Raw genomic sequence first — 26,894 nt, forward strand, 5'->3', positions numbered from 1 at the left:
GCTGGCCTCGCTTCCCCTCAGTCCAGGGCCTGACTCCACCTGACACCCAGGCCCTGCTGTCCAACAAGCAGCCAGCCACGGGCCAGGGGTGCAATGGGCCAGCTCCCAAGGGTAGGAGGCAGCTGGAGCCCGCTGGCCGGACACAAGTCCCATTCCAGGTGCATCGTTGGAGTGGCTTGGGCCAGGAAGGGAAGGGCTCCCACCTGGTCCTCTCTCCCACTACCCCCGAGCCATGTGCAGGCCGAGCAGATGCCAGGCCTTGATGCCTCCACGAGCCAGAGCCCCATCCCCATGGAGGCCCAGGACCCCCCGGTGGTCAGGGGCTGCTGGGTGCCAGCCAGGGCCTGGGGTCGAGCTGTGCCATTTTCTCAAAACAGCCACCTCTCTGGGCCTGGCAGACAGCCCTGCACCAAGGAGGCAGGACGCAAGCTAACGAGACCTCCATATCCCTGCCCCAGCTCTCAGTCCCTCAGCTCACCTGCCGCCGGTGAGGGAAGGCAGGAGCGCCCCCTGCTAGGCAGAGCTGCCCCCACCCTGACTGGCAGCGCCTTCACAGGCCTCAGTGCTACACTGTCTGCTAACAGGACCCCGGGGGGTCCTGGCGCTGCAGCCCCTCTGCCTCCCGGGATTGTACTGCTCACCCGCGTTCCTCTGCACTTTCCCTGCCAGACCCCCGACAAGCCCGCTTAGGGCCACGTCCCTTCTGTCGACACGTATTTATGTGCTTTTGTGTTTCATTAGCTGAGGGCTTCGGGCCAGAGACGTCCCGCTGACGTCTCTGAACTCAGTTTCCTGCATCATGAGCCATTGAGGGCCTGGGTCCACACCCCCGGCCACGACCACTGCCAGCTTGACCGCCATGTGGGGTCATCACGGACCAGCAGGCCCCCTGGGGACACCTGGTCACCTCGGGACACATTTCTGGTTGTCACGGCTGGGGGTGCTCCTGGCACTGAATGGGTGGGGGACGGCGATGCTGCCCAATGCCCTTGGACACCCCGGACAGCCTCCAGCACAGGACACCTTCCCAGAGGTCACGGTGTCGAGGCTGAGGGACCCCGTACATAACAGAACCTTCGGAGTGTTGTGAGGATGATGCGGGGCGTGCGTGTGCTCAGAGCAGCGTCCGGTGCCCACAAGCCCCCAGCAAATCATGGCCGAGGGCACCTTCACTGTCTGCTCCTCCCCTTGGCCTCGGGGAGTCAGGACACTTAACTTCCAACAAGGACAGTGAGGACAGGGAAGGGATGGGCTGACCCAGAGCCTCCCCGGCCCCAGCCCCTGGTCTCTGAGGAAACTTCTCACCAGAGCCGGGTCCAATGGAGCCCTGGTGTCACCCACTGTCCCCAGGGGTCCACGCAACCTGGACTTCCTGGGCCTGGGGACAGGGGGTGCGCCCCCCCTCTGCCCCAGCAGCCCCTCCTAGTCCCACACCCACAATGCTGGGTGGGCAGGGGCAGGAGGGCGCTAGGGAAGGACAAGCACCTCCTCAGAGAACACAGGGCCCTGCGTGAGCGCCAGGTGCTCTGCCGTCCCAGCCCCGTGCTTCCCAATGTGGTAGGGGGAGTACACGCCACCCCTGACTTGAGAGGCCATGCCCTGTGCCTTCAGGAGAGGACACCACAGGTGGCTGTGCAGGCGGCAAGGCCAAGGCTGTCTTTCGGGGCAGAAGCCTGTGAGCGAGTCCCCCAGTCGGTGCCAGGCTCTGGGCAGAGCTCCAGGGAAGCCTGACTTGACCTGTCACCCAACTGTGCTCCCAACGGCCCGTCCGTCCCTCGGGGCGTGGGACAGAGGCTTAGGGAAGTTGACCCACTGGCACAAGGGCACCCAGGCTCCCGGTCCCGGCCTCAGGACACTGCTGCCATCCACAGCCCGGGAGGCAGCAACCAGCTGGTACCTACCAGGTGCCCGGCAGCTCTCACCAGCTTGTGGGTGGAGAAAGGGAAAGCCTCATTGCTCAGGTCTGCATCCAGCACCTCCTGGAGAATGGTCCGGCTGTGCGTGAGAAGAAAGTTGGTTAGTCAGCCAGTCGACAAACCCTTGCTGAGCATTCCTGGGCGCAGGCTCCGAGCCAGGAAGACACGGCAGGTACAGCAGTGTGCAGGGCAGGTCCCTGTCCTCACGGGGCAGACTGATGACATGCAGGGGGGTAATAAAAGTGCGTCAAGATGAGCACACGCCCAAAAATACGGTCGGCTAAAAAAGCCACATCATCAGCAGGACCGACGATGGGGGCCGTGAGCCCAGCCTGGGCGTTGAGGCGGCCAGACTTACACGGGCTCCAGGGGCAACGACCTGACCCTATGCCCCCAGGTCCTATGGGCAGGGCTAGTCTGTGAGCTCCCTGGGGGCAGGGGCCACTCCCCTCACCTCCCCTACCCGCTCTGGAGCGTGACGGGTCACCTGAGACCTCGCTGGGCCCAAAGCCCTCAGTATCCATGGAAACCCTGCTTCCTAGGCACCTTGCCCCCCATTGCCTCCCTTGGGACCTTCGTCCACTCCTCCCGTACTCCTTGGCATTCCACCCAGATCCTCGCCCCTGTGAGATCCTTTGTCATCCTTCGGGTCTTGGCTCAGCTGCCACCTGTCCAGGAAGCCTTCCCTGACCCCTTGAGTCTGGGTGCGATGCCCTTTTTATGCGGGTCGTAAAGCTGTGATACATCTCCCGCCAGGGCACCTCTCACATGGGTTGTCCTTGGACCGCCCCCCTCCTTCCCACCCCCTGAACCTGGGCTCCTAGCCTGACGTGCCCAGCGCAGAAAGCACACATGAACAGAACCGACTGACGATAGCCCAGCTTGGCGCCCCAGGGCGGGCTCTGGTTGGCAGGAGACAGCCCCCAACAGGGGCACCGGTGGGGGCAGGGGCCGCGGGGCACTGCTGCTCAGAGCACTGCCCATCCTAGCGCTGCCCCCACACTGCTGGAGCTGCCCACCCACACCGGCCCGAGGCGCCCAGCACGCTGCAGCCTGCCAGCACCTTATGTAACACCCGCTCTGGCACCCACGTGGTGCCAGCCCCCAGAGAGCCACCCCCGACTTCCAGGAGGCCGTCCTCCCTGGCATCCCAGGGAAGGAGCTGCCACCCAGGTCGAGGTTTGACAGGGCTCAGCAGCCCTGGGTGGGAGGCCTGTGGGCGCCAAAGGGGCTACTGAATGCGGCCCCGGGCCAGGGGGCAGCAGGTAGCGCCAGAGGGCACAGGCCAGACGTGCAGGTTCAAGTCCTGACACCCCTACCTACCCACCCTCGCCCCCACCATTCTCTAACAGGGGCAGCGATGCTCCCCCCGGGGCCAAATCCCCAGCAAACACAGAAAACTGGACATAGAGCGGGGCCCTCACCCCGGCTGTCCATCCACCCACCCGCTTACGGCCACGTCCCTTCCGTCGACACGTATTTATGTGCTTTTGTGTTTCATTAGCTGAGGGCTTCGGGCCAGAGACGTCCTGCTGACATCTCTGAACTCAGTTTCCCGCATCACGAGTCATTGAGGGCCTGGGTCCACACCCCCGGCCACGACCACTGCCAGCCTGACCGCCATGTGGGGTCATCACGGACCAGCAGGCCCCCTGGGGACACCTGGTCACCTCGGGACACATTTCTGGTCGTTACGGCTGAGGGTGCTCCTGGCACTGAATGGGTGGGGGCCGGCGATGCTGCCCAATGCCCTCGGACCTTTCCAGAGGTCACGGTGTCGAGGCTGAGGGACCCTGTACATAACAGAACCTTCGGAGTGTTGTGAGGATGATGCGGGGCGTGCGTGTCCCCGACTTCCCACCCCCTAGCACCGCCTGTCCTCTAACAGGGGCAGCAACGCTTCCCCCGGGGCCCGTGAGGAATCCGTGAGAAAGCACATGCCGTGTACCCAGACATGGATACCAGCGACAGCGACCGCTCACTACTGTACAGTCTCCACCAGCCACATGCATGTGGGCCACTAGAGTTTAACTTAATTACCATCAAATATCCGGTCTCACCGGCCACCTACAGCTTAGTGGTGACTGTGCTGGGCCACCGATCATGGAGGAGTGCTTCCAGAGAGTTCCACAGGACAGCAGGTCCCTGAGTGGGGCCCAGGGGCCGGATCCTGTGCTACAGGCTTCCTGCATGACGGCTCCGAGGGTCTAGCCCCTGCTGGTGGTGCTGGCCAGGCTGTCGCTCATGCAAGAACAGGGATGGAAGCTAAGGAGTTGACAGGGGAAGGAGGCAACTGTCACCTGCACCCACCTTGGGAGGCTTCCCATGAGGTACAGGAGGTGGGCAGTTCTCCACTGACCCCCTGGACACAGCTCATGGCTCCCTCCTCAGAGTCCTGGCTTCTCCAGCCCATGGGGCTCCTCACACAGCAGCCCGGCCTAGCTTCAGAGACCCTGCTATATGGCCCAAATCTGCCCGTGTCTCTGCTCTGCTCAGCCCCCCTCACTTAGAGGAACAGCCCCTAGACCCACAGGCTCCCACCCCTTCTGCTCTGCGGGCCTGTCTCCAACTGCCCTGCTCCCGCTGGCCTCACCACTTTCCCTCAGACGCATGGGCACACCCCTGCCACAGGGCCTTTGCACCTGCTGTTTCCTGTGCCTGGAACACCATCCCTCCAGAGCACTCCAAAGCGTGATCCCTCATTTCCTCGAGGGCTTGGCCCAAGTGTTGTCTTTTTTTTTTTTTTTTAAGATTTTATTTATTTATTCATAGAGAGAGAGAGAGGCAGAGTCACAGGCAGAGGGAGAAGTAGGCTCCATGGAGCCTGGCATGGGACTCGATCCCGGGTCTCCAGGATCGCACCCCGGACTGCAGGCGGCGCTAAACCGCTGCGCCACCGGGGCTGCCCCCAAGTGTTGTCTTAACGCATGTTGGACCAACACGTGACCTATACGATCTACCCAGGTCCTATACATTCATCCAGCGAGCGTGTCCTGCCCGTCTGCTGTGCGGCCCCGAGCTACGCCCATGCACAGACGGCTACTGCACCCCCTGGGAGGGGAGGTGGGCCAGCCCAGGACCCAGCCCAGGGAGCTGCTGGCTCGGTCGGCTCAAAGGCACCGGGAGAATGTACCCCGTGGCGGGGATTGGGCACAGCAGCCAGGGACCCGGGAGGCCTGCCGGCCATGGGGACGGGACCCAGATGCAGCATGCTTGGTCAGTGGTGCGGTGGGGGGCCGTCTGGCTGTGGGCACATCCATCCACTCTTCCCCCCACTCCCGCCGCCTCTCAGCAGCCAGTGCTTCCCACCGTTCTGGGGGGGGGGTGCGTCCTTACTTTTACATATGCCCCCAGGAGTGGTTCCCCTCCTCCCCTGCCCCCTCCCGCACCTCTCAGTCTGGCAGGGCCCCCCCCCCAATGCACCCTTGGGCTCTGGGGTCACAGAGCACCTGCACCGGGCACAGCATCTCGCGGAGGGTCTATAATTCCTCAAGACAGGCGGCTGGTCAGGGTGTGCAGCTTTCCGAGAGCTGGGGGCAGAGGACGGGGTGCATGCCCAGCCACCCTGGCTCTTGCTAGCTGTGCAACCCTGGGCAGAGATCTCCGCCACTCTGTGCCTCTGATTCCTCACTGAAGAAGAACAAGGGCTGTTCTTCTTCAGCCCGAGGGCTGCTGGTAGCAGTTTCAGGAGATGTCGGCTCAGGGGTTGGCAGATGACAGGTGCCCAGTGGGTGCTGTGAACACGATTCTTCTTCCCCACTGGCCTCTCCCCACCTCCCACCCCAAACCCCGGGCCCCTTCCCAGAAGCCCAGCTGTAGGGATCTTTCCAAAGCGCACAGCAGCTCATGCGTCCTGTGCCAAGGCCGCTTCTGCAGCTCCACACACAAGCCCGCATCTGAGGACCTTGCCAGGTCAGACTCCTCGCAGGTGGGGATGCAGCTCCGCAAAAACCCAATCACACACAGACCCTCCTGTGACCCCTGAGCCCTCAGATGCTGAGTCACTGTCCGGTTCAGCGTGACACTCACATCAAGGGCTTTTCTGCATCCTAGGGCTTTGACAGTGATCTGTTCGGTGTGGCATCTCGGAGTTCACCAGAGCGTCTAACTAACCAGCACATCCCACTCTGGACCGGCAAGTGGTTGGAGGGACCTGGGTCTGGGTCCCAGGGGCTCGGAATGGGGGTGGCAGCCCTGTGGGGGCCTGTCCTCACCTGGCAGGGCCCTGGATGCTGATCATGCCCAGGTCCTCAGAGCTGTCGATAAGCTGGCACCGAAACTTCTGATCCTGTAGCACTGTGCTGATGTGAGACCAGTTGTGCTGGGCCACGGCCCCGCCCACAGCCAGGTAGTAGCCATCCCCTGAAACAGAAGGGCAGACTTAGGGCAGGACAGCAGGACGCAGGTGGCACAAGCAGTGCAGTGAGGCCCAAGGCCTCCGGGTTGAGGAGACATGTCCTCTTTTCTGGAGAGTGAACAACACAAGCCAGAGCATGGGGGCCCCTCCCCGGGGGCCCTGGATCTCATCGGGGAGCAGGGGTCGGGGCCAAGCTCTAGGACCCCCAAGGGCTGCACATGGCAAGCGAGCACTTCTCTGGGAGACTCTGAGGCTTTCGCCCATTCCTCAAAGAGCTCCTGACCCAGGAAGGGGCAGAGGTCCCACCACCACCACCCCCAGGGAGATGCTGCTCCATCTGGTCATCAATGCTGGGTGGGCTCGGACAAGTCTCTTCCCCCCTGGCTCTCATTTCACTGCATGCTCCCCCGATCCCTGGTCTCCAGGTCCCCCCATTGGCCATAGCAGGACTCGCGGCGCCTGGTACAGGGCTGGGCTTTACAGGCAATATCTCCTTCACTCTCCCCAGGAGGCTGATGCTCATCACCATTCCCAGGGGTTCAGAAAAGGAGTCTGAGGTTCACAGAGGGCACACAGTGGAAGATTAGACTCTGTCCAGCTCTAAGTCCATGGCCTAGGCCTCACTGCCCCCCGGGTAGGGGTGAATGGAGGGCAGCCTGCCTCGGCCCAGTGTCCTGGGGGAGCTGCCGGCCTGTGGAGGGGGAGCTGGGCCAGCTGTGGGGCCTCAGGCCCATCACACAGCCTCTCTGAGCCTCTGTGCTCTCATCCCAGGGACACTGTGAGATTCAGCCGCGGCCTGTGCCTCACTGGTCACTGGAGGCGGGGGCCTCCTCCATCTCTGTCCCTCCCCTGGCATCCTGCCCCCTGCCTTCCTTCCTCAGTAACTCCATCTCAGAGCGGTGGTACCTGGACGATCCCTGACCTCCCAGCCACTTCTCCATCTGTACAGTGGGACCGTGACTGTGGGAGGGACCCCTGGTAGGGGCCCAGAGCCGGCGGCAAGGCTGGTTCTGCCCTGTGAGGCATCCTCCTCCGCGGGGTCCTGTGTGGCAGCTGCTTCTCTCAGCCCTGGACACTGTTGGCTCTGGTATCGGTCCCCGCAGGCCCAGTGCCACCCCAGACTCAGACATAGCTCACAGGTGGAGATGGCCAGGGGGCTCCAGAGGCTAGAGAATCCTCCTAAGTGCCCTTCCCTGGCCCTTCCCAAGGGCTCCCCCAGAGCCGTGAGCCATCGTGATAACAGGCGCACAGCACCCCTATTGTAACTGAAGAGTAGGCACGCCTCACTATCCTTCTCTGGCAAAGGAGGGCACAACCGGTGGCCGAGGCCTGGGGGTGAAGGGGCACCAGGCTTCTCTCACTCTCCAAGAGCACCTGTTAGTGGGGCTCTCATGGGAGTTTCCTGGGCTGGGCTGGGCTGGGGGGCAACCAGTTGGAAGCTTGGAGCTGGGGAAGGAGCAGAAGCAGGGGCTGTGGTCCCCACCACCTCCTCCCACCTCGTCCAGGTGAGCCCAGGGACATTCCTGACCTCATCACCCCATGTGCTGTGTGCTCTTCTGCTCCCCTAATTCCACCTGTCCCTCCAGATCCGACTCAGAGGCCTTAGCCTACAGGAAGCCCTCCCTGAATACCAGAGCTTGAGGCACTTCCTGGCAGATGACTGGACCTTGGGGTCACCCACGCCCTGCTGTCTCCTCACGCCCACTCCCCAAGCCATCTCCAAGCCCCTTCTCTCTGTGCCCACGGCTGGGGCTCCGTCTGGGTTGCAACATCTGTGGCCTGGGTGGCTGGATCTGTCCCCTCCTGGCTCCAGCCTCCAATCCCACGCCTGTCCAACCTCTCCACCTCCCACCCTCCCTCCCACGGCCCTCAGGATGGTCCCCCAGTGTCCCCCCGGCCTGTCAGAGCCTGCCCTGTGGCCCCCGCCCCCTCATAAGGTACTTTGTTCTGGCACTCTCTGCTCGGCTCTTGGGCCAGTCCCTCCCAGGACCTGACCCACGCCTCCTCACCCTCCTAGACCCAGCTCAAACGTCCCCTCCTCTGGGAAGTCCATTTCCCTACCTACCCTACCCCAACCCTGCAGAGCACCTCCACAACCTCACTGCAGTGGCCTGCCCCCTTGCCTGTTCCCTGGGGACCAGCATCTGTCCCCACCCCACAATCTCCCTACAGCTGGGACCATACCCTGCATGCACCTTTGGATCTTTTGGACTATGAGGCTGGGCAGAAAGGGCTGCTCTGCAAACCCCTGCTACTTACCCCCTTGGGGACACTTCCCAGGGGAACTATTCTCTCCCACCCAGGAGGACCCTGTCTTGGGAAACACATAAGTCTTGGCACCAGACCAGCCTGGCCCAGATTCACTTTTTTGGCTCATCAGCCTCCATTCTCACTTGTCCCAGCCTGTTTCCTAATCTGTAAGATGGGCAGAGCCACACCTGCCCCCAAAGGGCTGTTAAGAGCATCCACAGGATAAAAATATCTACCAAAGTCCTGGCCAGGTTTGATCATGTTTCCTCCCTTCCTCTTTCCTCTTAAAACTAATGAGGACAAAAGGAGACAGAAGCCAAAAAGACCAGTCAGCCCCCCAAGGGCCCCGGTCCCTGGGCTGGAGACTGTTACAGGACCCTGGCTGTGTCCTTGGCCCCGGGCCCCGACACTCGTTGTGACTCTGCGGAGGCCCAGGGGCCTGAAGCCACCAGAGGCCTGTCCCTGAAGGACGTGGGTTACTGAGGCCACCGGGAGTCCAAGAGAGGGGCAGCTGTCCCTCACCAAAGACCCTAAGTGCCAGGTCCCGAGGCCACAGCTGGCCCAGCTCCAGGCCCAGCCTGCCAGCGGACGTGACAGAAAGGGTGGTCAGCGGGCACAGTGTCCTGGGGCGCGGGTTCCAGCTGCGGAGCTGGGGGTGGCAGGTTTTATGCTGCACCTTTCGGTGTTGTTGACACCTCCTACAAGCAGGTTTTCCCCTTGCAATGTGAAAGATCAATCGAGATCACGTTTAGGACTGACGGCTGCTGTGTACACAACCTTGATCGAATGCAAATCACCTCATCCTCTTGACTTAACGGTGATCTGATATAACAGGTATAGTGAACCCCCATCTAAAACACGCATAGTGAACAGACATGCATATTCATGGCAGGAGCGGTAATTTTGAAGGCTGAAAATAAAACAAGGTCCACACACCACGGGTTTTCTCGTGTTTGGCCCTGTCCCCAGGCCCGTCAGCACGCGCTAGAGCCTCCTGGGATGTGACACAGGCATTGTCGTGCCTCCCTCATGGCGCACACTTCCCCCCTCTCAGGCCAAGCGCAGACCCCTCGCTCACTCTCGGGAGACTCTGTGATTTGATGTGGAAGCCCCAGAGTCTCCCGAATCTTTAGCCCCTTCCTCGTACCTCAGCTGCAGAGCCTGCTCCTCCCTCAGCCCTGGCCAGGTAGGTGCTCCTCAAACCCTCCTGGCCAGGGATCCACCGGAATCATCCCGAAAGGTGTATCATGGGTGTGCCCTCAGGCAGTGACTCAGTTTACAAAGTGCTTTCACCACAGCTCCCCACTGAGAGGGAACTAGCAATGCCCCCCATTCCCCAGACAGGAAAACTGAGGCTCCGAGCTGAGTGCCACAGAGCCAGGCAGTGGCAGGGTCTGGCTGGGGACCTCTGTAGGCCCTCTGCACTCTCATAGGGATCCCTTTGTCCTGCACTCTCAGCTACACTTGCTCTCCAGGGAGGGCAGCGGTCTGTCAGGCCTTACGCTCTGCTCAAGGCCACATGAAGCTCCCACCAGCCCTTCTCCAAATGGCCCCTGTTCGCCTGTTCCCCTGGCTCCTTGCAGGCACCTTTCCAGCTGGCACCTCCTGCCCATCCAGAGGCTCCAGCCAGACATCACCTCCTCCAGGAAGCCTTCCCCATCCTAGCTCAGCTACTTCCCAGGGCCTCCACCATCCCACTCTGGTGTTTTAATGGGCTCTTCCTGGCATGTCTGCCTCTACAGTGGTGGGTCCATACCACGGGATCCCAGAGGCACAGCCAGCCTCCTTCGGCTCCTGCCTCTGCCATCAGCACACACCTGTCCGAGGGTGAAGGCTCTAGTGAACACTGAGAGAAGGAATGGGCAGATGAGCTCATTCATGAAGCACACGTGCTCCAGCTGAGCCCACTACTGTTCTGGCCTCAGCACCACAGGGGGCAGGAGGGACAGGCCCCCCGAGCCCTACACCCCCCAGCAGGAGCACTCATCCACGCTCATGGCCTCCTGTTGGCCAGTGCTACCCCATGACACTGTTTTCCACAGCCACTCCAGAGGCCCACCCACACTCGGCCTCCAAATGCACCCCAAAGGATTCTGTGGTCAGTGAAGCAAAGTTGTCCCGCCACCCCTCCTCCCCATCAGAAATATAAATGCCACACAGGTCAGAATCTTCTCAGGTTGGTTCATGGTAATATCCTTGGTGCCTCAAACAGGCTGCTAGCCCGCGGTGAGTGCTCAGTAGCAAGTCCTGGGCTCCTGATCTCACTAAAGTGCACCACCCTTTCCCAATGCCCAGGCCGGAGCCTGGCCCCTAACCCCAGGGACCCGGATCTGGGCACGCTGAGGACACGGCTACATTTGTTGGCAGCACAGAGCCAGGCCTGGAGCCAGGGGGCTGCCTGGCTCTCTGAATGGGCCACTTCCCAGCACTTCTGGTTTCCTGGCCCTCACCCTGGTTGGCACAGTCAGCCACATGGAAACGCCTTTCTCCTCTGCAAATCCAGAGGTGGCAACGGGGCCTCTTCCCAGAGAAAGAGGGTTCTCCCCACTCTGCGAACCTCAGCCATCTCTCTTCTTCCCCAGCAGAGACTGTTACAGGACTAGAGCTGAGGTTGTTCCTGCAGGAACCAGGGGGTAGGGGCAGGGAGTTGAAGTGATGGGAAGCAGATCTGGCTCGTGAGGCAGTCAGGGCTGTGCAAACAGGGAATACAGGTACTGAGTGGACCGTCACTGGGGGGCATGCAAACAAAAGTCAAGAGACCATGGAGGGCAACCCAGCAGGAACTGGAGCACTGAATAAGGACCTGCCCCAGCCTGAGCAGGGATTCAGCGTACATGAAAGTTGATGCAGCACAGATGCTCATGGCAGAGAGGCGCTAACCTCTCCACGTGGGAGGCATGGCCCTCTCCTCGGCTCACTCCGCTCTGGGCAGACGCGCTGAGCGTGCACACGCTGTGACTGCTCCAACACTGCAGTCTGGACAGCTTCAAAGACACAGTCATGCAGTATTCAGAGCCCAGCGCCACTGCCTGAACAAAGCCCACTGTTCTGCCTGAACCGAGACCTCTCATCTCCCGAGCCCTGACCACCATGGGCCCGACAGGTGATCTCAGAGCAGCTCCCATCAGCCCCTCCCTGTCCACGGCACCCGCAGCGGCCACGGTCACCAGAGCAGGGCCCGAGGTCACAACACTGCTCTGCCCGGGGGGATCTCCTACCTTCAAAGGCAGGGGCCAGGGCGGAGGCCTGGGAGCTGGGGGCCAGGCGGCTGACGGTCAGGTCACTTTCCGTGCCACCCCTGTGGTTCAGCATGCAGGTGTACACAGTCGAGCCTTGGGGCAGGAGGAGGGGCCAGAGTGTGAGCCACTTGGTGTGGCAGCCCCTCGGCACAGCCCAGTACACACAGGTCTGCGTAACCGCTGGACAGGATGCCCTGGAGAGGTCTCTCCACACAGTGATGCCGCCACACCCGAGGGGCCCAGGGAGGGATGGGCAAGTCACCCAGCAAGGCCATCCTCTGGCGGCCAAGGATCAAGAGTGGAGCTTCTTTCCTCTTGAAATGCCTCCACTCGGGACCTGGATGTTCCCCATCACCCTCCCACCCACAACCCACCACCATGCTGGAAAGTTCTCAGGAGCAGGGCTCCTGTCTCACTCTGGTGCACCCATAGAGGCTGAGCAGAGGCTCCTAAAGTCTGTTGAACAAATGACTATACAGATGGGTGAATGAATGGAGGGTGAAGGGGAAGGTGGATGGAGGGGTGTGCCAGGTGGGGTTTGTGGATAGGGAGGCAGATGGGGCACGTGGGTCAGCATGAGGTTTAAGAGGAACTGAGCAGGGGGTGCTTGTGTAAGTGGGTGGCAGGGGGGTTGGCTGGGGAAATAGTGTAATGGGCTGAACTGTGTCCTCCCCCAAAATGATATGTTGAAGTCCCAACTCCAAGTACCTGTGAATGTGATCTTATTCAGAAATAGGGCTTTGCAGATGTAATCACGTTAAGATGGTCATTACAGTGGGACATAACCCAGGATGACTGGCGTCCTTAATAAGAAGACGACAAGCAGGGAGAAGCTTGTGTGACAATAGGGCAGAGACCACAGGGATGCAGCCATAGCCTAGGAACTCCTAGGAACCTCCAGGAGAGGCTGCCAAGGGTCCTACCTACGGTCTCAGAGGGAACACGGCCCCGCCTTACTCACAAACTTCAAGCCTCCAAAACTGTCAGATATGTTTCGATTGTTTAAAGTCGCCCAGTTTGTGGTGCTTTGTTACAGCAGCACCAAGGTGCTAATACACAGGGGGATGGGTCACCGGTGAGTTGTTAGGTGGATGGACAGGTGGGTGGAGGGTAGTAAATAAAAAAGGAGATGAATATCCCAAATATTACATGGGACACACCTATACATAAACATTGTTCATTCTTCACTTGAGACTCAAATTTATCTGAGCTTCTTGTATTTTCATTTAATTCTGGAAACCCTGTTTGGGGAGACTCTTTCTATGGGGGTGACTAAATGGGTTCCATGTTCCCAGGACATGTTTGCTGAGGCCCTGATGCCTTTTACCCTTTCTGGAACAAAGTAAAGAAGGAGGGTGTGGAGGAGGGATGGAGGAAGGTGCCGGGGGCCTAAGGGCTGGGTCTTAGCAATTAGGGCAGAGGGGTCTAGACACAGGGAGCCCAGGGTCAGGCCATGGGGCAGAGCCATGAGCTAGAGGAGCCCAGTGGGGACAGGGTCAGTCCCCAGGGCAGTGCCCATAGAATTTTTCCTGGTGCTGGAGAGGGAAAGGAGCATGGCCCTCTGGAGGTCGTACCTGGGGGTCGGCTGACATCAGCAGAGAAGAGCCAGTCGGCAGCCTTCCTCGCATCCAAGCCCACCAGATAGAACTTCCCGAAGTAGGACATGTTGAACACAGCAGCAGCTCCTCTACAGGCCAGACACTCCTTCTTGATCTGAAAAGTTCCGGGGAATGAGCGATGCCATGAGGGCTCTGAGATGTGCCTCCTCCAGAGCACGGGGCACTGTGCTCTTTGCTGCACACCTGCCCTGAGACTCCCGCCCCTTCCCAGCTGAGGCACATCGTGACATTCTTCTCCAGCACAAGGAACGTTCTCCAGGGCGGCTCATATGCCATAAAAAAGGCAGTATGTACGTTCAAAAGGATTAAGATCACACACAGCATGATATTGGACCACAGTGGGATTTCATTCGGAATCAATAGTAGAAGGAAAATTGGAGAGTTCACATGTAAGTGACATTAACTGGCACACTTCTGAAGAACCAAAGGATCAAAGAAAACATTCACAGGGGTACTTGGAGAAGGATGCTGATGGAAATGCGGTACATGGAAACAGAGGGAACCTGGTCAGAGCCGTGCTCACAGAGACATTACACCTATGAATGCCTCCATTGCAGAAGAAGCTCTCACGTTGATGCCTCAGCTTCCCACTTGGAGAAACTAGAAAAAGAAGAGTGGATTAAGCCAGATGAAGCAGGAGGAAAGACACGATAAAGGCAGAATGGACATAAATGAAATAGGGAATAGAAAAATTGAGAAAATCAGCAAACACATATTGGTTCTATGAAAGGATCAATGAAATTAACAGACCTTCAGTTAGACTCACAAAGGAAATAAGAGAGAAGATTCAAAGTACTAAATTGGGTATGAAAGACGGAAAACATCGCTACCTACCCTACAGCAATAAAAGGATTCTAAGGGGATACCACGCATACTCGTCCACCAACACGTCGTGAGACAGGAAATGGACAGATTCCTAGAAAGACACAAGTAACTAAAACTGAAGAAGAAATAGAAAATCTGAGTAGATCCATAACAAAAAGAGACTGGGCTAGTAATTTAAAACTCCCTTTAAGGAAAAGCCCGAGTCCAGATGGCTTCACTGGTGAATTCTATCAAAAATTCCAAGAAGAATTAATACTGAATCTTCACAAAATTCACATACACACACAAAAATAGAAGAGTAGGAAATCATTCCTAACTTGTTTCACGAGGTCAGCATCACTCTAATGCCAAATGCAGACAAAGACTCCCTAAGAAAAGAAGGCTAATATCCCTCATGAAAATAGATACAGACGCCCTCAACAAAACACTAGTGAAATAAATTGAACAACACATGAAAAGGAATACACGCCATGATCAAGAGGGATCTCTCCTGGGAATGGGAGTTTCCATCAACGGATGGAACGCATCATATTAATAGAACCCAAAACAGAACTATATGATCATCCCTATAAATGCAGATAAAGTATTTGATAAAATCCAACCCCTTTCATCATAAGAAATATTCAATAATCTCAGAACAGGAGGGAACTTCCTCAACCTGATTAAAAGCATGTACAAAAAGTCCACGGCTGATATTATAGTACATAACAGGGAAAGAGTGAAAAATGTCCCTTCTAAGATCAGAAACAGGACAGCTGTTTGCTCTGCTACTTCTACTCAGCATCATACTGGAGGTTCCAACCAGGGCAGCAATTAGGCAAGAAAAAGTAATAAAAGGAATCAAGCTTGGAGAAGAAGGAATAAAACGATTTCTATTTGCAGGTAACATGTTTTTGCACATAGGAAATCCTAAGAACCCACTAAAAAACTACTACAAGGAACAAAATAGTTCAACAAGGTGGCAGGATACAAGGTCAATGTACAGCAGACAAATAAAAACGATTGTGTTGTTTTTCATTTCACTGACAATGAACAGTCAAAAATGAAATTAGGAAAATAATTCTACTTATCATCGAAAAGAATTTTTAGATACTGATGAATAAATTTAACAAAAGAAGGGCAAAACTAGAAATCTAAGAACTCGACAACATTTTTTAAAGAAATTGCAGAAGACTTAAATGAAATGAGTGGAATGACATCCCACGTTTACAAAATGAAGACTTGGCTATTGCTAAGATGACAACTCTCCAAATTGATCCAGATTCCACATAATCCCCATTAAAATTACTGTTGGCTTCTTGGGAGAAATGGACAAACTGAGCCTAAAATTCATAGGGAAATTTAATTCTGATCCAGAATATTTAAAACAATCTTGAAAAGGAAAGACAAATCTGGGAGATTCACGCTTCCCGATCTCAAAACTCGCTACAAAACTACTGTAATCAAGACGGGGAGCGCTCACCCAGGAGATGCATCTAGATCACTGAAATCAGGTTGACAGTCCAGAAATCAACCTCACACTTACGGCCCACTGATTTTCCATGGATGGGAAGGCCATGCAAGGGTGATGCTCTTCAACACGCGGTGCCGACGCAGCTGGACGGCCACATGCAGGAAAGGAAGCTGGACCCGTTTCTCACACCATACAAAACTTTAGTCAGAGTGGGTCACAGACCTAGGAATAAGAGCTAAACCTATGGGCAGCCCCGGTGGCGCAGCGGTTTAGCACTGCCTGCAGCCCAGGGCGTGATCCTGGAGACCCTGGATCGAGTCCCAGAGATCGGGCTCTCTGTATGATGCCTGCTTCTCCCTCTGCCTGTGTCTCTGCCTCTCTCTCTGTCTCTATGAATAAATAAATAAAATCTTTTAAAAAAAGAGCTAAACTTATATAATTCTTAGGAGAAAATATGAGAGTAGGTCTTTGTGGCCTCAGGTGAGGTAATGCACTTCTGAAATACAACACCCACAGCACAGGCAGCAAGAGAAACAATCCACAGGTTGGACTTCACCAAAATTCAACCTTTTGTGCTGCCAACACTACCATCAAGAGAGGGAAAAGACAAGCCAGAAAAAGGGAGAAAATATGTGCATGCAGAAGTCTGGTAAGAGACGTGTACCCAAATATAACAACAACTCTCATGACTCAATAAAAAGACCAAGAACCCAAATTAAAATGAGCAAGGTGTCTGAATAGACATTTCTCCAAAGATGTACAAATGGCCAATGAGCACATGAGAAGATGCTCCGCATCATCAGCCTGTAGGGAAATGCAGCTCAAACCTCCAAAGAGATACTCTCCACTTCACACCCACCAGGATGGTTAGGATCAAAGAGAGAGCATCACAAGTGGTGGCGAGGACATGGAGAAGCCAGAACCCTCCGTGCTGTGGGTGGCGATGCGAAACAGAAGAGCCACTTTGGAAAAGGGCTGGTGGGTCCTCAAACCATGAAGTGTCACATTCCCACATGACCCAGCCATGCCACTGCTAGCATCTACCCATGAGAAATGAAAACCTCTGTCCACGCAGACCCCTGTCTGGGCAGGATCCTAGCGACGTTATTCACAGCAGCCAAGACGTGGAGACACCTCAAGTGTCTGTCCGCAGACGACCAGACACACTGCCATATATCCATATCACACAATACCGCTCAGAATACAGAGTAAGGATGTAATGGATACGCCCTAAAACGTGGATGGACCTTAAAAGTACCGAGCTGGGTGAAAGAAGCCAGTCACCAAAGACTGATTGTATGAGTCCACTGCTCTGAAATGTCCCAGAGAGGAGAATGTGTAGGGGACAGAAGTAGCTGAGTGAGTGCCTGAGGGTGGGGGGATGGGGGTGATGGTTAGTGGGCCCAGGGTTCGCTCGGCAGGTGGACAAATATGTTCTGACATCAGATTGTGGTGACGGCTGCCCTGCCCCGGGAGTGACTAATGAACATGGACTTGTGCATTTCAGATGGATGGGTTGTACGGTATGTGAGGTCCATCTCAAAAAAGCTGTTGTTTTTTTTGCTTTTGTTTTGTTTTGTTTTTTTAAAAAGAGTGGAACAGCCCTGCTGGTAGTCCTCAAAGCCCCAGCCAGGCCCTCCATGCGTTTTTCCCCTTGTCTCCTATCACGGCACCCCTGCTCCTTTGCTCGGAACATGTCACCCAACCTCCAAGCACAGGCGCCAGCCTTATTGTGATGAGAGAAGAAAAAATTGTAGCAGCAAACTACCCCTCGCCGAGCACTCACTGTGTGCCAGGGACCTGCATCACCTCCTCCCATCCTGTGCTTCGTCCACCATCCCCAACGAGGAAACTGCCGTGAGCCACCTCATGCCCAGTGCCCTCCCAGGCCCAGGGAGGGGACGTGGTCTGCCGGGGGGCCACCCAGCTGGAAGACCATAGATGCGCCCACACCACGTCTGTCTGGTGGCACGTCTCCTCTAGCTCCGCATCCGCTGGCGCCGTGTGGGTGCGTCGGAGTGAGTGGTGAGAGTATTTACACCAGGGACACTGGCCAAGGCCCTGATTGGGCTCCCCCAGGAGGGCTGGCACCCCACCGTCTCTGTGCCACACCCGAGCCCCAAATGCTGCCACTCCCACACCCCTGCAGACACCACCACCCTCTGTGCAGCTCCTGCAACTGGTAGGGCGCTACGGGACCTTCGCTGATGCTGCTGGGGCTGTACCTGGGGGCCCAGAGTAAAACTCCAGTCTCGGGGCTGACTCTCGTCTCCCCAGGCTGGGGCGCTTGCCAACGCTGAGAACAAATGCGTGTTTCATGCTTCAGGACTGTTCAGGCGCATTTGCGGAGGCTGGATGAAGCCTCCAAGCCAAGTTGGCATCCCCTCCAAGCTCTCACATCCCCGAGGGCCAGACGTCCTGCAGGCCCTAGGAGGTGTGGGTGCCGAAGTGCCAGACAGAGCCCCCTTCGCTTCCTGAGATGCGATGCCAGGGACTCCAGGAGCTTCTGGATGCATGTGCCTCTGGCTTCCAGGTCCCAAGCCCCTTCCCCAGTGACTCCTCCACGAGAGCAAGCCTGGGGCGGGGGTGGGGGTGTGTGTGTCACGGGTCCAGCTGTAGCATTTGTGAGGCCCAGGGCAACATGGAACCATGGTGCCATGTTCCAAAAGTATTAGGAGTTTCAAGGTGGCGACAGCAGAGTGCTGCTCTGGCGCAGGGCCCTTCTGAGTCAGGACCCCAGGTGACCTCATGGGCCACACCCCCAGGAAGCTGGCTAGCTGCCTTCTCTCCTGGGTCAGGCACCCGCAGGTAGAGGCCTTGGCTCCACTCCCACATGGGGGGGGGACTGATTGTATGAGCCACGGGGACACAGGCTGGGCCGTGTCCTACTGGTGAATCCCTTTACTGCATGGCTGGGCCACTCGGCGTGGAAGCTAGTGTTTTCTGCAGAAACTGCCTGTGAGAACATCTCCGAGGTCTCAGGACCTCGTCACCCCCACCCTGGCGGGAGCAGGGGACCAGACACTCGGGCTGGGGCGCTGCACAGCCTCACCTGCCCGCTGCTGGAGCCAGAGGGGCGGTAAGCAGACCCCAGGCCACAGGCTCTCTGTTTGTCCCCTCGAGGGCCAACCCGGGATCTCCGTGTCCTCAATCTACTCTGCAAGAGCCACAGATGGAAACCCACGGTGCTGGGCCCAGAGGGAGGAGCTGGTCACACACACAGTCTCATGCAGGCAAGTCCCAGAGCAGCTCCAGGGCAGGAGGGACACTGGCTCAGAGAGGGCAGCCCCCGCCTAAGACCCAAGCCTTGGTACAGAAGAGGGCGGAGGGGCAAACCTTACTGATTCCTCCTCAAAACGGAGTCAGCCCAACATGGGGGTGGACAGGAGGGAGCCCACAGAGCCTCTGGCAGGACTCCTGAGGGACCCTAAGGGCCAGCTCTCCCAGGAGCCTGACTTTCTCTCCACCAGGGAGGGGGGCACTTGGTACTGACCACGTCGTGGTGCGGCGGGAAGTCGAATGTGTACTCGTCCCCGAGCAGGCAGCCGTAGGTGTAGTCCTCGTGCGCCTGGTTTCCGTAGGCCCCATAGTAGTCGTACTGCAGAACCTGCAAGAAGACATGCTCGTCACGTCCTCCACCCTCCTACTCCTCTCTTCCCTCTGTCCCTTTGTCCCTCCCTACACACGCACGTGCGCGCGCACACACACACACACACACACACACACACGTGTGCCTGGCAGGCAGGGAGCTGCGTCCTGCAGAGGCAAAGATAGAGCAGGCAATCTGGTCCAGCCTCACCTGGCTGCCCTCCAGAGGGGTGTGCTGTGGGTGCAGGGGCAGGAAGGGGGGAGAAGGGGCTCATGTCTCTAACCCCTTGCACACATGACACTGTGATCTCCGTGGTGGTGGTGTGTCTGAGAGCTGGGCCTGTAGAGAGGGTGAGCTGTGCTGGTTGGGGCCCAGAAGGATGGAGACCTTGGGCATAGTCAAGATAGGGGGAGACGGGGCTGACAGGGAGGCAAGTGTGGGTCATCTGAGACATCAGAGCCACTGTTTGGCTTTCAACTCAAGGGTAAGGAAGCAGGATAAGGCCCCAGAACTGGCTCACTGAGGAAGAGGGTGGCCCCTCATCTCAGGGGCCAATGCCATTGCCTTGGCAATCAGGACCACTCCCTGCTCCAAGAGCCTCAAACTTCTAGGGAAGGAGGTCCTTTCTCCAGGCAGGAAACTAAGGCAGAGAGATTAAAGCTTGCCCTAGGTCCCAGGCAAGTACCCGACAGACCTGGAGGCGGGTGAGCCTCAGAGGCTGGCTCCTCCTCTGCCACCGGCCTTGGCCTGTCCTGCATGCTGTTGGCAGCTCTGAGATGCCCACAGGCCCAGAGGCCCCTCTTCGCCCCTGCTGCTGCTGAGGGAGCCGGTCAACTGTCACCTGTCACCCCTGCCCAGCCCTGCCCAGCATCCTGTGACAGGTAACAGCTGAGTGCACGGTTCTGAGTGGGGCCGCTCTGCTCTCTCCAGCCCCACTTAAGCCCTGGCCACAGGGAGGGGCCTCTGCAGACAGTTGTCACCCTGCCCAGCAGGCACAGCTCTTGCTGGCCCCTGGGGCCCCAGAAGGGACATCCCTGCTCTCTGCAGCCTGGCTGGGCATCCGGGATTTGGGGGACGTCTTGTCACCCGTGCCCTGGACTCCCAGGATGGCTCCCAGGTGAGAGGGCGCAGAACCTGCCCATCTCCAGACCAAGGGAATGTTCCCAATCCAGTATCCTCTGCTCTCCCAGGGATTCCAGGGGACAGGGGGTTCCTGGGACAGGCCAGGCAGGATGCAGAGGGCTCTGTTGAAGCCCCATCCGGTCCTGGGTCCTGGTGGCCCCAGCCTTTCAGCCCCCAGGGCAGTCTGTTCCCCCTGCTGGCTTAGAGAGCCCGCCTCCTCCATCCTCACTGGGGCTTCGTTGTGTGCCTGTCCCTCCAGTGATGAGGACCTCAAGGGGAGCTCCGTGCTCCTGGGCAGGGAGCAAGGGTCTCTACGGGCTGACGGGAGAAGGGACCAGGACAGAGGGTACTGAGGACGCTGACCTCTGAGCATTAGTGAGCTCTGGCCTCTGTCAGGATGCCCTGGGACTGCCCTTGGGACGTGGGTTGTTATGGAGATGGGAGGTGGTTACACAGGAAGGGGTCTTGCAACAGGAGAGGAATTTCAATTTGCACAAATCCAGATCAGAACTATCCCCCCAATTGGGCTGAAAGCACCACATCGCCTGCTCCAGCGAACCCCAGCCCCTGAGTTTCACAAGCGGGATGGTTTGGCTTTGTTTCTGACACCCTGGACCCATGGGAGGCCCTGGGGGGTCGGGGAGCCCCCAGGAAGGCACCCAGAGGCCAGGAGGCTGTGAAATCCTAGCTTACAAACTAACACAGAATCCCTAATTTTGTCCTGAATCCTCCTACTAACATAAAATAACAGTTGCAGTTGCCAAAAATATACAAATGAAATTATGAGAAGATGTGCTAATTTCTCCTACACACAGTGGCGGGGGTGGGGGAGGTCTTGCAGCCTCCTCACTGTGAAACACCAGCTTCCCCAGGGGCCCCGGGCTTATGGAAGGCCTGGCTGCTGGGGTGGTGAGTGACAGCCCCGGGGACATCTGCAGGGAGGGGCCCTGTGCTCACGGCAGACACAGGCAGATCTGCAGGGGGCGCAGCCACACAGGCCCCACCTGGGAGGCCTACTCACCGGAGCTGTGCCTTGGGGAGTAAACCATCCCGGCCGCTCCCAGCCCTGTCGCTCCTGGAACACGCAGCCTCTTGCGAGTAGCTCCTGGGTAGGGGTGAGGAACAAGCACCCTTCAGGCAGGGCCAGACTACCCCCCCACCCCCGCAGGGCAGCTAGTGACCAAATCAGCCGCTTTATACCCCAGGGAGCAGAGGGTAAAGAGGTCCTTGTACCAGAACCAGGATCCAACTCCTGCCCCAGAGCCCCAGCCCAGCACCCCCGGCCCTGCTCCAAGAGCCCCCAACCTACCAACACATCTGCTAGGGACAGAACTGCATCCCCCAAATTTCTTTGTGAGAGCCCTACTCCCCCAGTGGAACCCCATTTGGAGATGGAGCCCATGAAGAGGGGGTTAGGGTAGAATGAAGGCATAGGGGTGGGGCCCAGTCTCCAGAACAGGGACAGAGGAGTTTCTATGTTCTCAGCATCCCCACCCCAAGTCTGTGCTATCTTGGTGTATTCCCAGGAGAAGCGGCGACAGGGATGCAACAGGTCTCGGCACACCCATGTGCAGGGCAGCCGGCAGGTGGAAGCCACGCCAGTGTCCACCGACAGGGACAGGCGGGTAACCGAGCCAGCATGCCAGCTCGGCCCAGTAGGACTCAGTCCTAGGAGGCAATGGAGTCCCGACACGCCATGTACCACGGGCCAGCCTCACACACAACAGGCAGAGGGAAAGAAGGCCACATGTGGCGTGGCTTCACTTACGTGAAATGTCCAGAATGGGCAAACCCACAGAGACAGAAAAACACACCAGTGGTTTTCCTGGGTGGGGCCGAGGGCAGGGAGAATGCCCTGCGTCACAGGCATAGGGTCCCCTTTAGGGGCGAGGAAACTATTTCCGGAACCAGGTGGTGGTGATGGTCACACAGCACTGTGAGTGTCCCTAATCTCCCTGAATTTTAGGCTTTAAAATGGTTAAAATGGCAAATTTTATGTTATGTGTACTTTACCATAAGACAAAAATGTAACAGATCTAAATTGGTTTCCTGGGCCCGGCTCACACGTGCAAGCACGAGGACCACCCACACAACACCAAATGATTCTCAGACACCAGGACCATGGCCAAGAATCTGGCTCCATTCCGACACTGTCTGGCCGTGCATGGCATCAGAGTTCGCAGGCCGGGGGCCCAGGGCCGCGAGACTATCCCCACTTCCCACTCACAGCTGTCACTTGTGCTTCAGACCGACCAGCCCTGGGTCAGGACCCCATCCTCGGGTTGGATGGATTTGCTAGGGCAGCTCATGAGATTCAGAGAGAGGTTTTACCCATCGGATTGCTGGTGTACCGTAGGTTATGGGTCAGGAACAGCCAGATGCAAGGGGGGCGTAGGGCCAGGTGTGGGGACGGGCTCCAGGAGCTGCTCTGATCAAATCTCTTCACTCTCGCCAGCCCAGAAGGTCTCTGCACCCCTTCCTTGGGGTGTTTACGAAGGCTTCATTATGTAGGCGCGACTGATGGAATCAGTGGCCGCTGGTGATGGAGTCCACCTGCAGCCCAACATCCTCCCCAGCAGCCGGCCGGCCTGGTGGGACTGGAAATTCTAATCCTCTAATCATGCAGCATCCAGCCAGGTTCCCTGGTGGGCAGCCTCTATCCTTAGGTTGGGCCCTAAATCATCCCATTAACATAACAAATGGCACCTTTATGGATCTCATTCCTTAGGAAATTCCAAAGCTTCTGAACTCTGTGCCAGACCCAGAACCAGGCAAAGGCTAAATACTTATTTCTTATTATAAGTCACAATATCACAGGGACAGTCAGGTACCATTGTGGCAGATTTCTTTGAAAATAAATTTGGTTCGGGGGGAAAATAAAAGATAATCTCCGCTCCCATGTTTGGAAGGGCCCTGTGTCCACCGGCAACCCTGGTGGACTGGCCAAGGGGCCCAGAGCCCAGGACTAAGCGGCTTCAGAAGCGGGGTGTGGCAGGGCCAGGCCTGACGGATGGTCGCCCTAGGGCCCGGACCAGCTGCGTCCGCTGCCTCCCGTGGACCACCCAGACCCCGAGCAGGCAGACAAGTGGCCGAGGTCACCCTGCCAACGGGCGACACCTCAGAAATGTCCTTCTTGGACGTCCAAGGGGGCAGCAATCGAGGATACAGAATCCCAGCCCCTCCCCGCAGTGAGTGATAGAGTCGTGTGCACCCAGGGAGAAGTCACCTCCCCAAGGAGGGAAGGTGGGGGGGGAGATGGGGTTGGCTCCTCTAATAAAACAGTCCATGGCTGGGAGGTGTCATGGCCGGGGTGGACGAGGTGGACAAGAAGTGGAAGCGTGGGTGAACTGAGATTTCTCCCCGGGCAGGGGGGGCTCCTGTCTCTGCCATGTGCCCTTTGGGCAAAGCTATACTCTTCTGAGTGCTGCTTCCGAGCTCATCTCCTTGCATAGCCATCAAGGGAGCCCCGTGTTTGCTGGGGAGGCCCTGGAGCTGTCAGTCAGGATTGGGGGTGGTGAATAAAGCCCTGCGCAGGCTGCAGAGAGCAGGAGACTTGTGTGGCCCGAGATCCTAGCTCGCCCTCTGAGCCCAGAGGCTGGGCAGCCTGGGAGCCCCAGTCTCCGGGAGGTGCAGTGGACACTGGGTCCCTCTGGGGTCCAGGCTCTGGAGTCCCAGATGAAGGAGGTTTCTTTATTCAGCTTCAATGTGCCTGCTCCATCAGCCTGCCCTCCCGCCTCCCCTCCCTCATCCACCCCTTCAACAAACACTCCCTGGACACATACTCAGAGTCAGGCTCTGTGCTCAGTGCTCAGGAGCCAGAGAGACCTGGGGCACAGCTCCTGCTCCCAGGGCTCTTAGATAAGCAAAGAGTACATGGCTGGGAGCACAGGGCCGGTGCCCGGGGTGTCGGGGGCCAGGACTTGGGCAGGGCGTCTGACAGCGGGTTTCATTATACAAGTAGAAGTTTGCCCAGGAGAAGAGGCACCCAAAACAGGTTCCCCAAGCAGGAGCACGTCTCCCCGGCATGTGCACACCTGCGCTGCCCCTGCCACTCAGAACCCTTGCCGTCAGTAGTCGGGGAGGAGGGCTCCTGGGTATGTGCCCTGAGCACATTCTATTCGCCAGACCCTGGGAGTGAATGGGCCCCCTCATCGCCTTATCCACCCGGGAACTGGGGTGCCACATGCCCTTTGGTCACCCCAGTACCCTGGACTCCCCGAGCGTCACCGCGCCTGTCCAGGTGTGGTACCTCGTGCAGGGGGTCTGTTCTCATGTTGCGTCCTGCCAGGGGCTCATCGTGGGGGAAGACGACAGAGTAATTCTTGGCATAGGACTCGTGGCTGCGCTCGCGAATCCAGCGGCGGTGGTCCGTGAGCAGATGGTGGAAGCGCCTGTCCAGAGGGAAGGGCCAGTCACTGCCTTGGGTGCCTGTTAGGGAAAGGCTGGCCCAGGACCCAGGGCAAAACTGGACCCCCGTCCCTCCACCAGAGTCCTTCCCACCACAGTGGCTTGGGTTCAGGAGGGGGTCCCGGGCTCTACTCTCCCACTGGGGAGCCTTGGGCAGCTCAGCATTCTCACCGCCCCCCCAACACCACCACATGGCCATCTCCTCCAGCCTTTTGTGAGCGCAACCGCCCTGCCACCCAGGGACTTGTCCATCTGCTCTCTTCGGACAGCCATAGCTGCACAGCTGCTGTCCCTCTGGTTGTCAGGGCCCCAGCCCCACCCACACACAAACCCACTCCGAATCCCCAGCTTGGACCAGCCTCCCCGTCTGTCCCTTCCCTCACGGTCCACCTGCTGGCACCTCGTGCATTCTCCAGGCCTGCCTCCTCATCAGCTATGTCCTCCCCTGTGCTTTATCCTCACTGATGCCTGCCCAAGCCCCATGGGGCCAATGGACTCTTACTTTGCACATACTTCTAGCGAGCATGATGTTCTGACTGGGGCAGAGTGTGAGGGCTACAGAATTGAGCTTATTATTACAGAGATTATCACTAGTCACCACGATGATCTCCGGAGCCCCTTTCAGGCACCAGGCCCAGGGCTGAGTGCCGTCTGCAAGAACCCTGGCTGTTAAGCTTCAGAGTGGCCCCCCACGGATGCCCCTGGTTTGACCCATGTCACACGAGAGGGAACCCAGCCTGTGCTTGTGCTGGCCACCACTGAGCCAGGAGCTTCCGGGACAGGCTGCAGGAGCAGGAGCCACGGAGCCCGGCTGAGGGGTCTGGGGAGGGCTCCTGGAGAAGCAGTGAGTCGTGGAGCTTGGAAATACACAGCAGGCTCTGGAGGGGGTGAGGTGGGGAGGACAGAGACCAGGAGGTCAGCCTTCCTGGTCAGACTCACCCCCAGTCACTAGGAGCTGACATGCTTCTCCCAGGATGAGACTGGTGACCTTCCCAGCTGCTTTGGGAAGGTGGGTCTGGGTCTGGGTCGGGGGACAGGGGTGGGGTGGCTGGGGGATTTGGGGAGAGCTGGATCTCCTTCCTCAGGCCCTCTGGGACAGAAGAGAAGAAGCTGGACCCAGGGCAGGTCTGGGTGATCCCTACACCAGCAGACAGGGCCCCTCTGGCAAACTCCCAGCCGACCAGAACCTATCTCCTCTGCTAACACCTGCACGTGCACATGTGGCAGGGACATGGGCTCAAGTGCAGCCAGAGCACGACCACAGATCAGCAGGGGAAGGGACTTCCCTGTGGCCACACAGCCCTGGCTATAGTGTTCCTCCCGTGAGCAGGTGGGCAGGGGGGGCCTGTGGCCAGGACCAAGGCCAGGGCTGGGGTCGAGCCACCCTCCTCACTCAAATAAGGAATGACTCCTCCTCCCCAGTTCCTGGGACCCCAAGGACTTTCACTAGAAATCACAGCCTGCACTCCGGACCTACGCCAGGCACCCAAAGAAGCATTGTATGTGTGATCCTCGGGGCACTTCCGAGAGGTGGGTCACTGCTCCCATTCCACAGATGGGGAAACCACCTGCCCAGAGGTGGGTAGACTAGTTCATGGCCTCTACCTCTACTCACCAGGCCTCAGCTCCAAGGGGTTCCATCCCTGTACCCCCTGCCGCCCAACCTATGACTCCCAGGCCCCAGCTCCTAGGGGTTCCTTCCCCATGCCCTCTGCCACCCAACCTGTGACCCCCAGACCCCAGCTCTAAGGGGTTCCTTCCCCATGCCCTCTTCCACCCAACCTGTGACCCCCAGGCCCCAGCCTACTCTATTGGCCATAAACCAGTCACAGAACACTCCTGTTGAGGAAGGTAGCTGATGGAGGGAGGTGGGGGGGAGGAGCTTCAAGAGCAGCGTTGGGGTCTCCACCAGCCCAGACCTAAGGCGGCCTGCTGAATCCAGGACTGCACACCCCCCTCCCTGCAGAGCCTCCCTCAGCCCAGGAGGGGTATGGGCATGCCAGCTCCTTCTGCAGCTATGGTACCTGGAAGCTGCCCACTGAGGCTTGGTGTGAGGCCAGGTGTGAGGCCAGGAGTGAGGCCAGGGGTGAGGCCAGGTGTAAGACCTGCTGTGAGGC

At 58.1% G+C, this 26,894-nt stretch overlaps 1 protein-coding gene across 8 annotated transcripts in view; it reads right to left on the reverse strand.

Moving 5' to 3' along the window:
• The window catches only part of SARDH (sarcosine dehydrogenase), a 62,254-nt gene that overhangs the window by 15,960 nt on the left and 19,400 nt on the right, over positions 1–26,894 (reverse strand). For 4 of the 8 annotated variants that reach the window (XM_072748222.1, XM_072748226.1, XM_072748223.1 and 1 more), the window contains 7 exons: positions 24,620–24,761; positions 21,392–21,475; positions 19,153–19,266; positions 13,337–13,475; positions 11,742–11,855; positions 6,131–6,278; positions 1,902–1,995 (listed from right to left, as the gene is read on the reverse strand). In XM_072748222.1, the coding sequence (XP_072604323.1) occupies positions 1,902–1,995; positions 6,131–6,278; positions 11,742–11,855; positions 13,337–13,475; positions 19,153–19,266; positions 21,392–21,475; positions 24,620–24,761 (835 nt within the window). The remainder of the gene's footprint in view (positions 1–1,901; positions 1,996–6,130; positions 6,279–11,741; positions 11,856–13,336; positions 13,476–19,152; positions 19,267–21,391; positions 21,476–24,619; positions 24,762–26,894) is intronic. The other 4 variants (XM_072748227.1, XM_072748224.1, XM_072748225.1 and 1 more) reach the window with 1 other exon arrangement.

The sequence above is a fragment of the Vulpes vulpes genome, chromosome 2 (genome assembly GCF_048418805.1).
Source record: "Vulpes vulpes isolate BD-2025 chromosome 2, VulVul3, whole genome shotgun sequence".
In the NCBI taxonomy this organism is placed as follows: Eukaryota; Metazoa; Chordata; class Mammalia; order Carnivora; family Canidae; genus Vulpes; species Vulpes vulpes.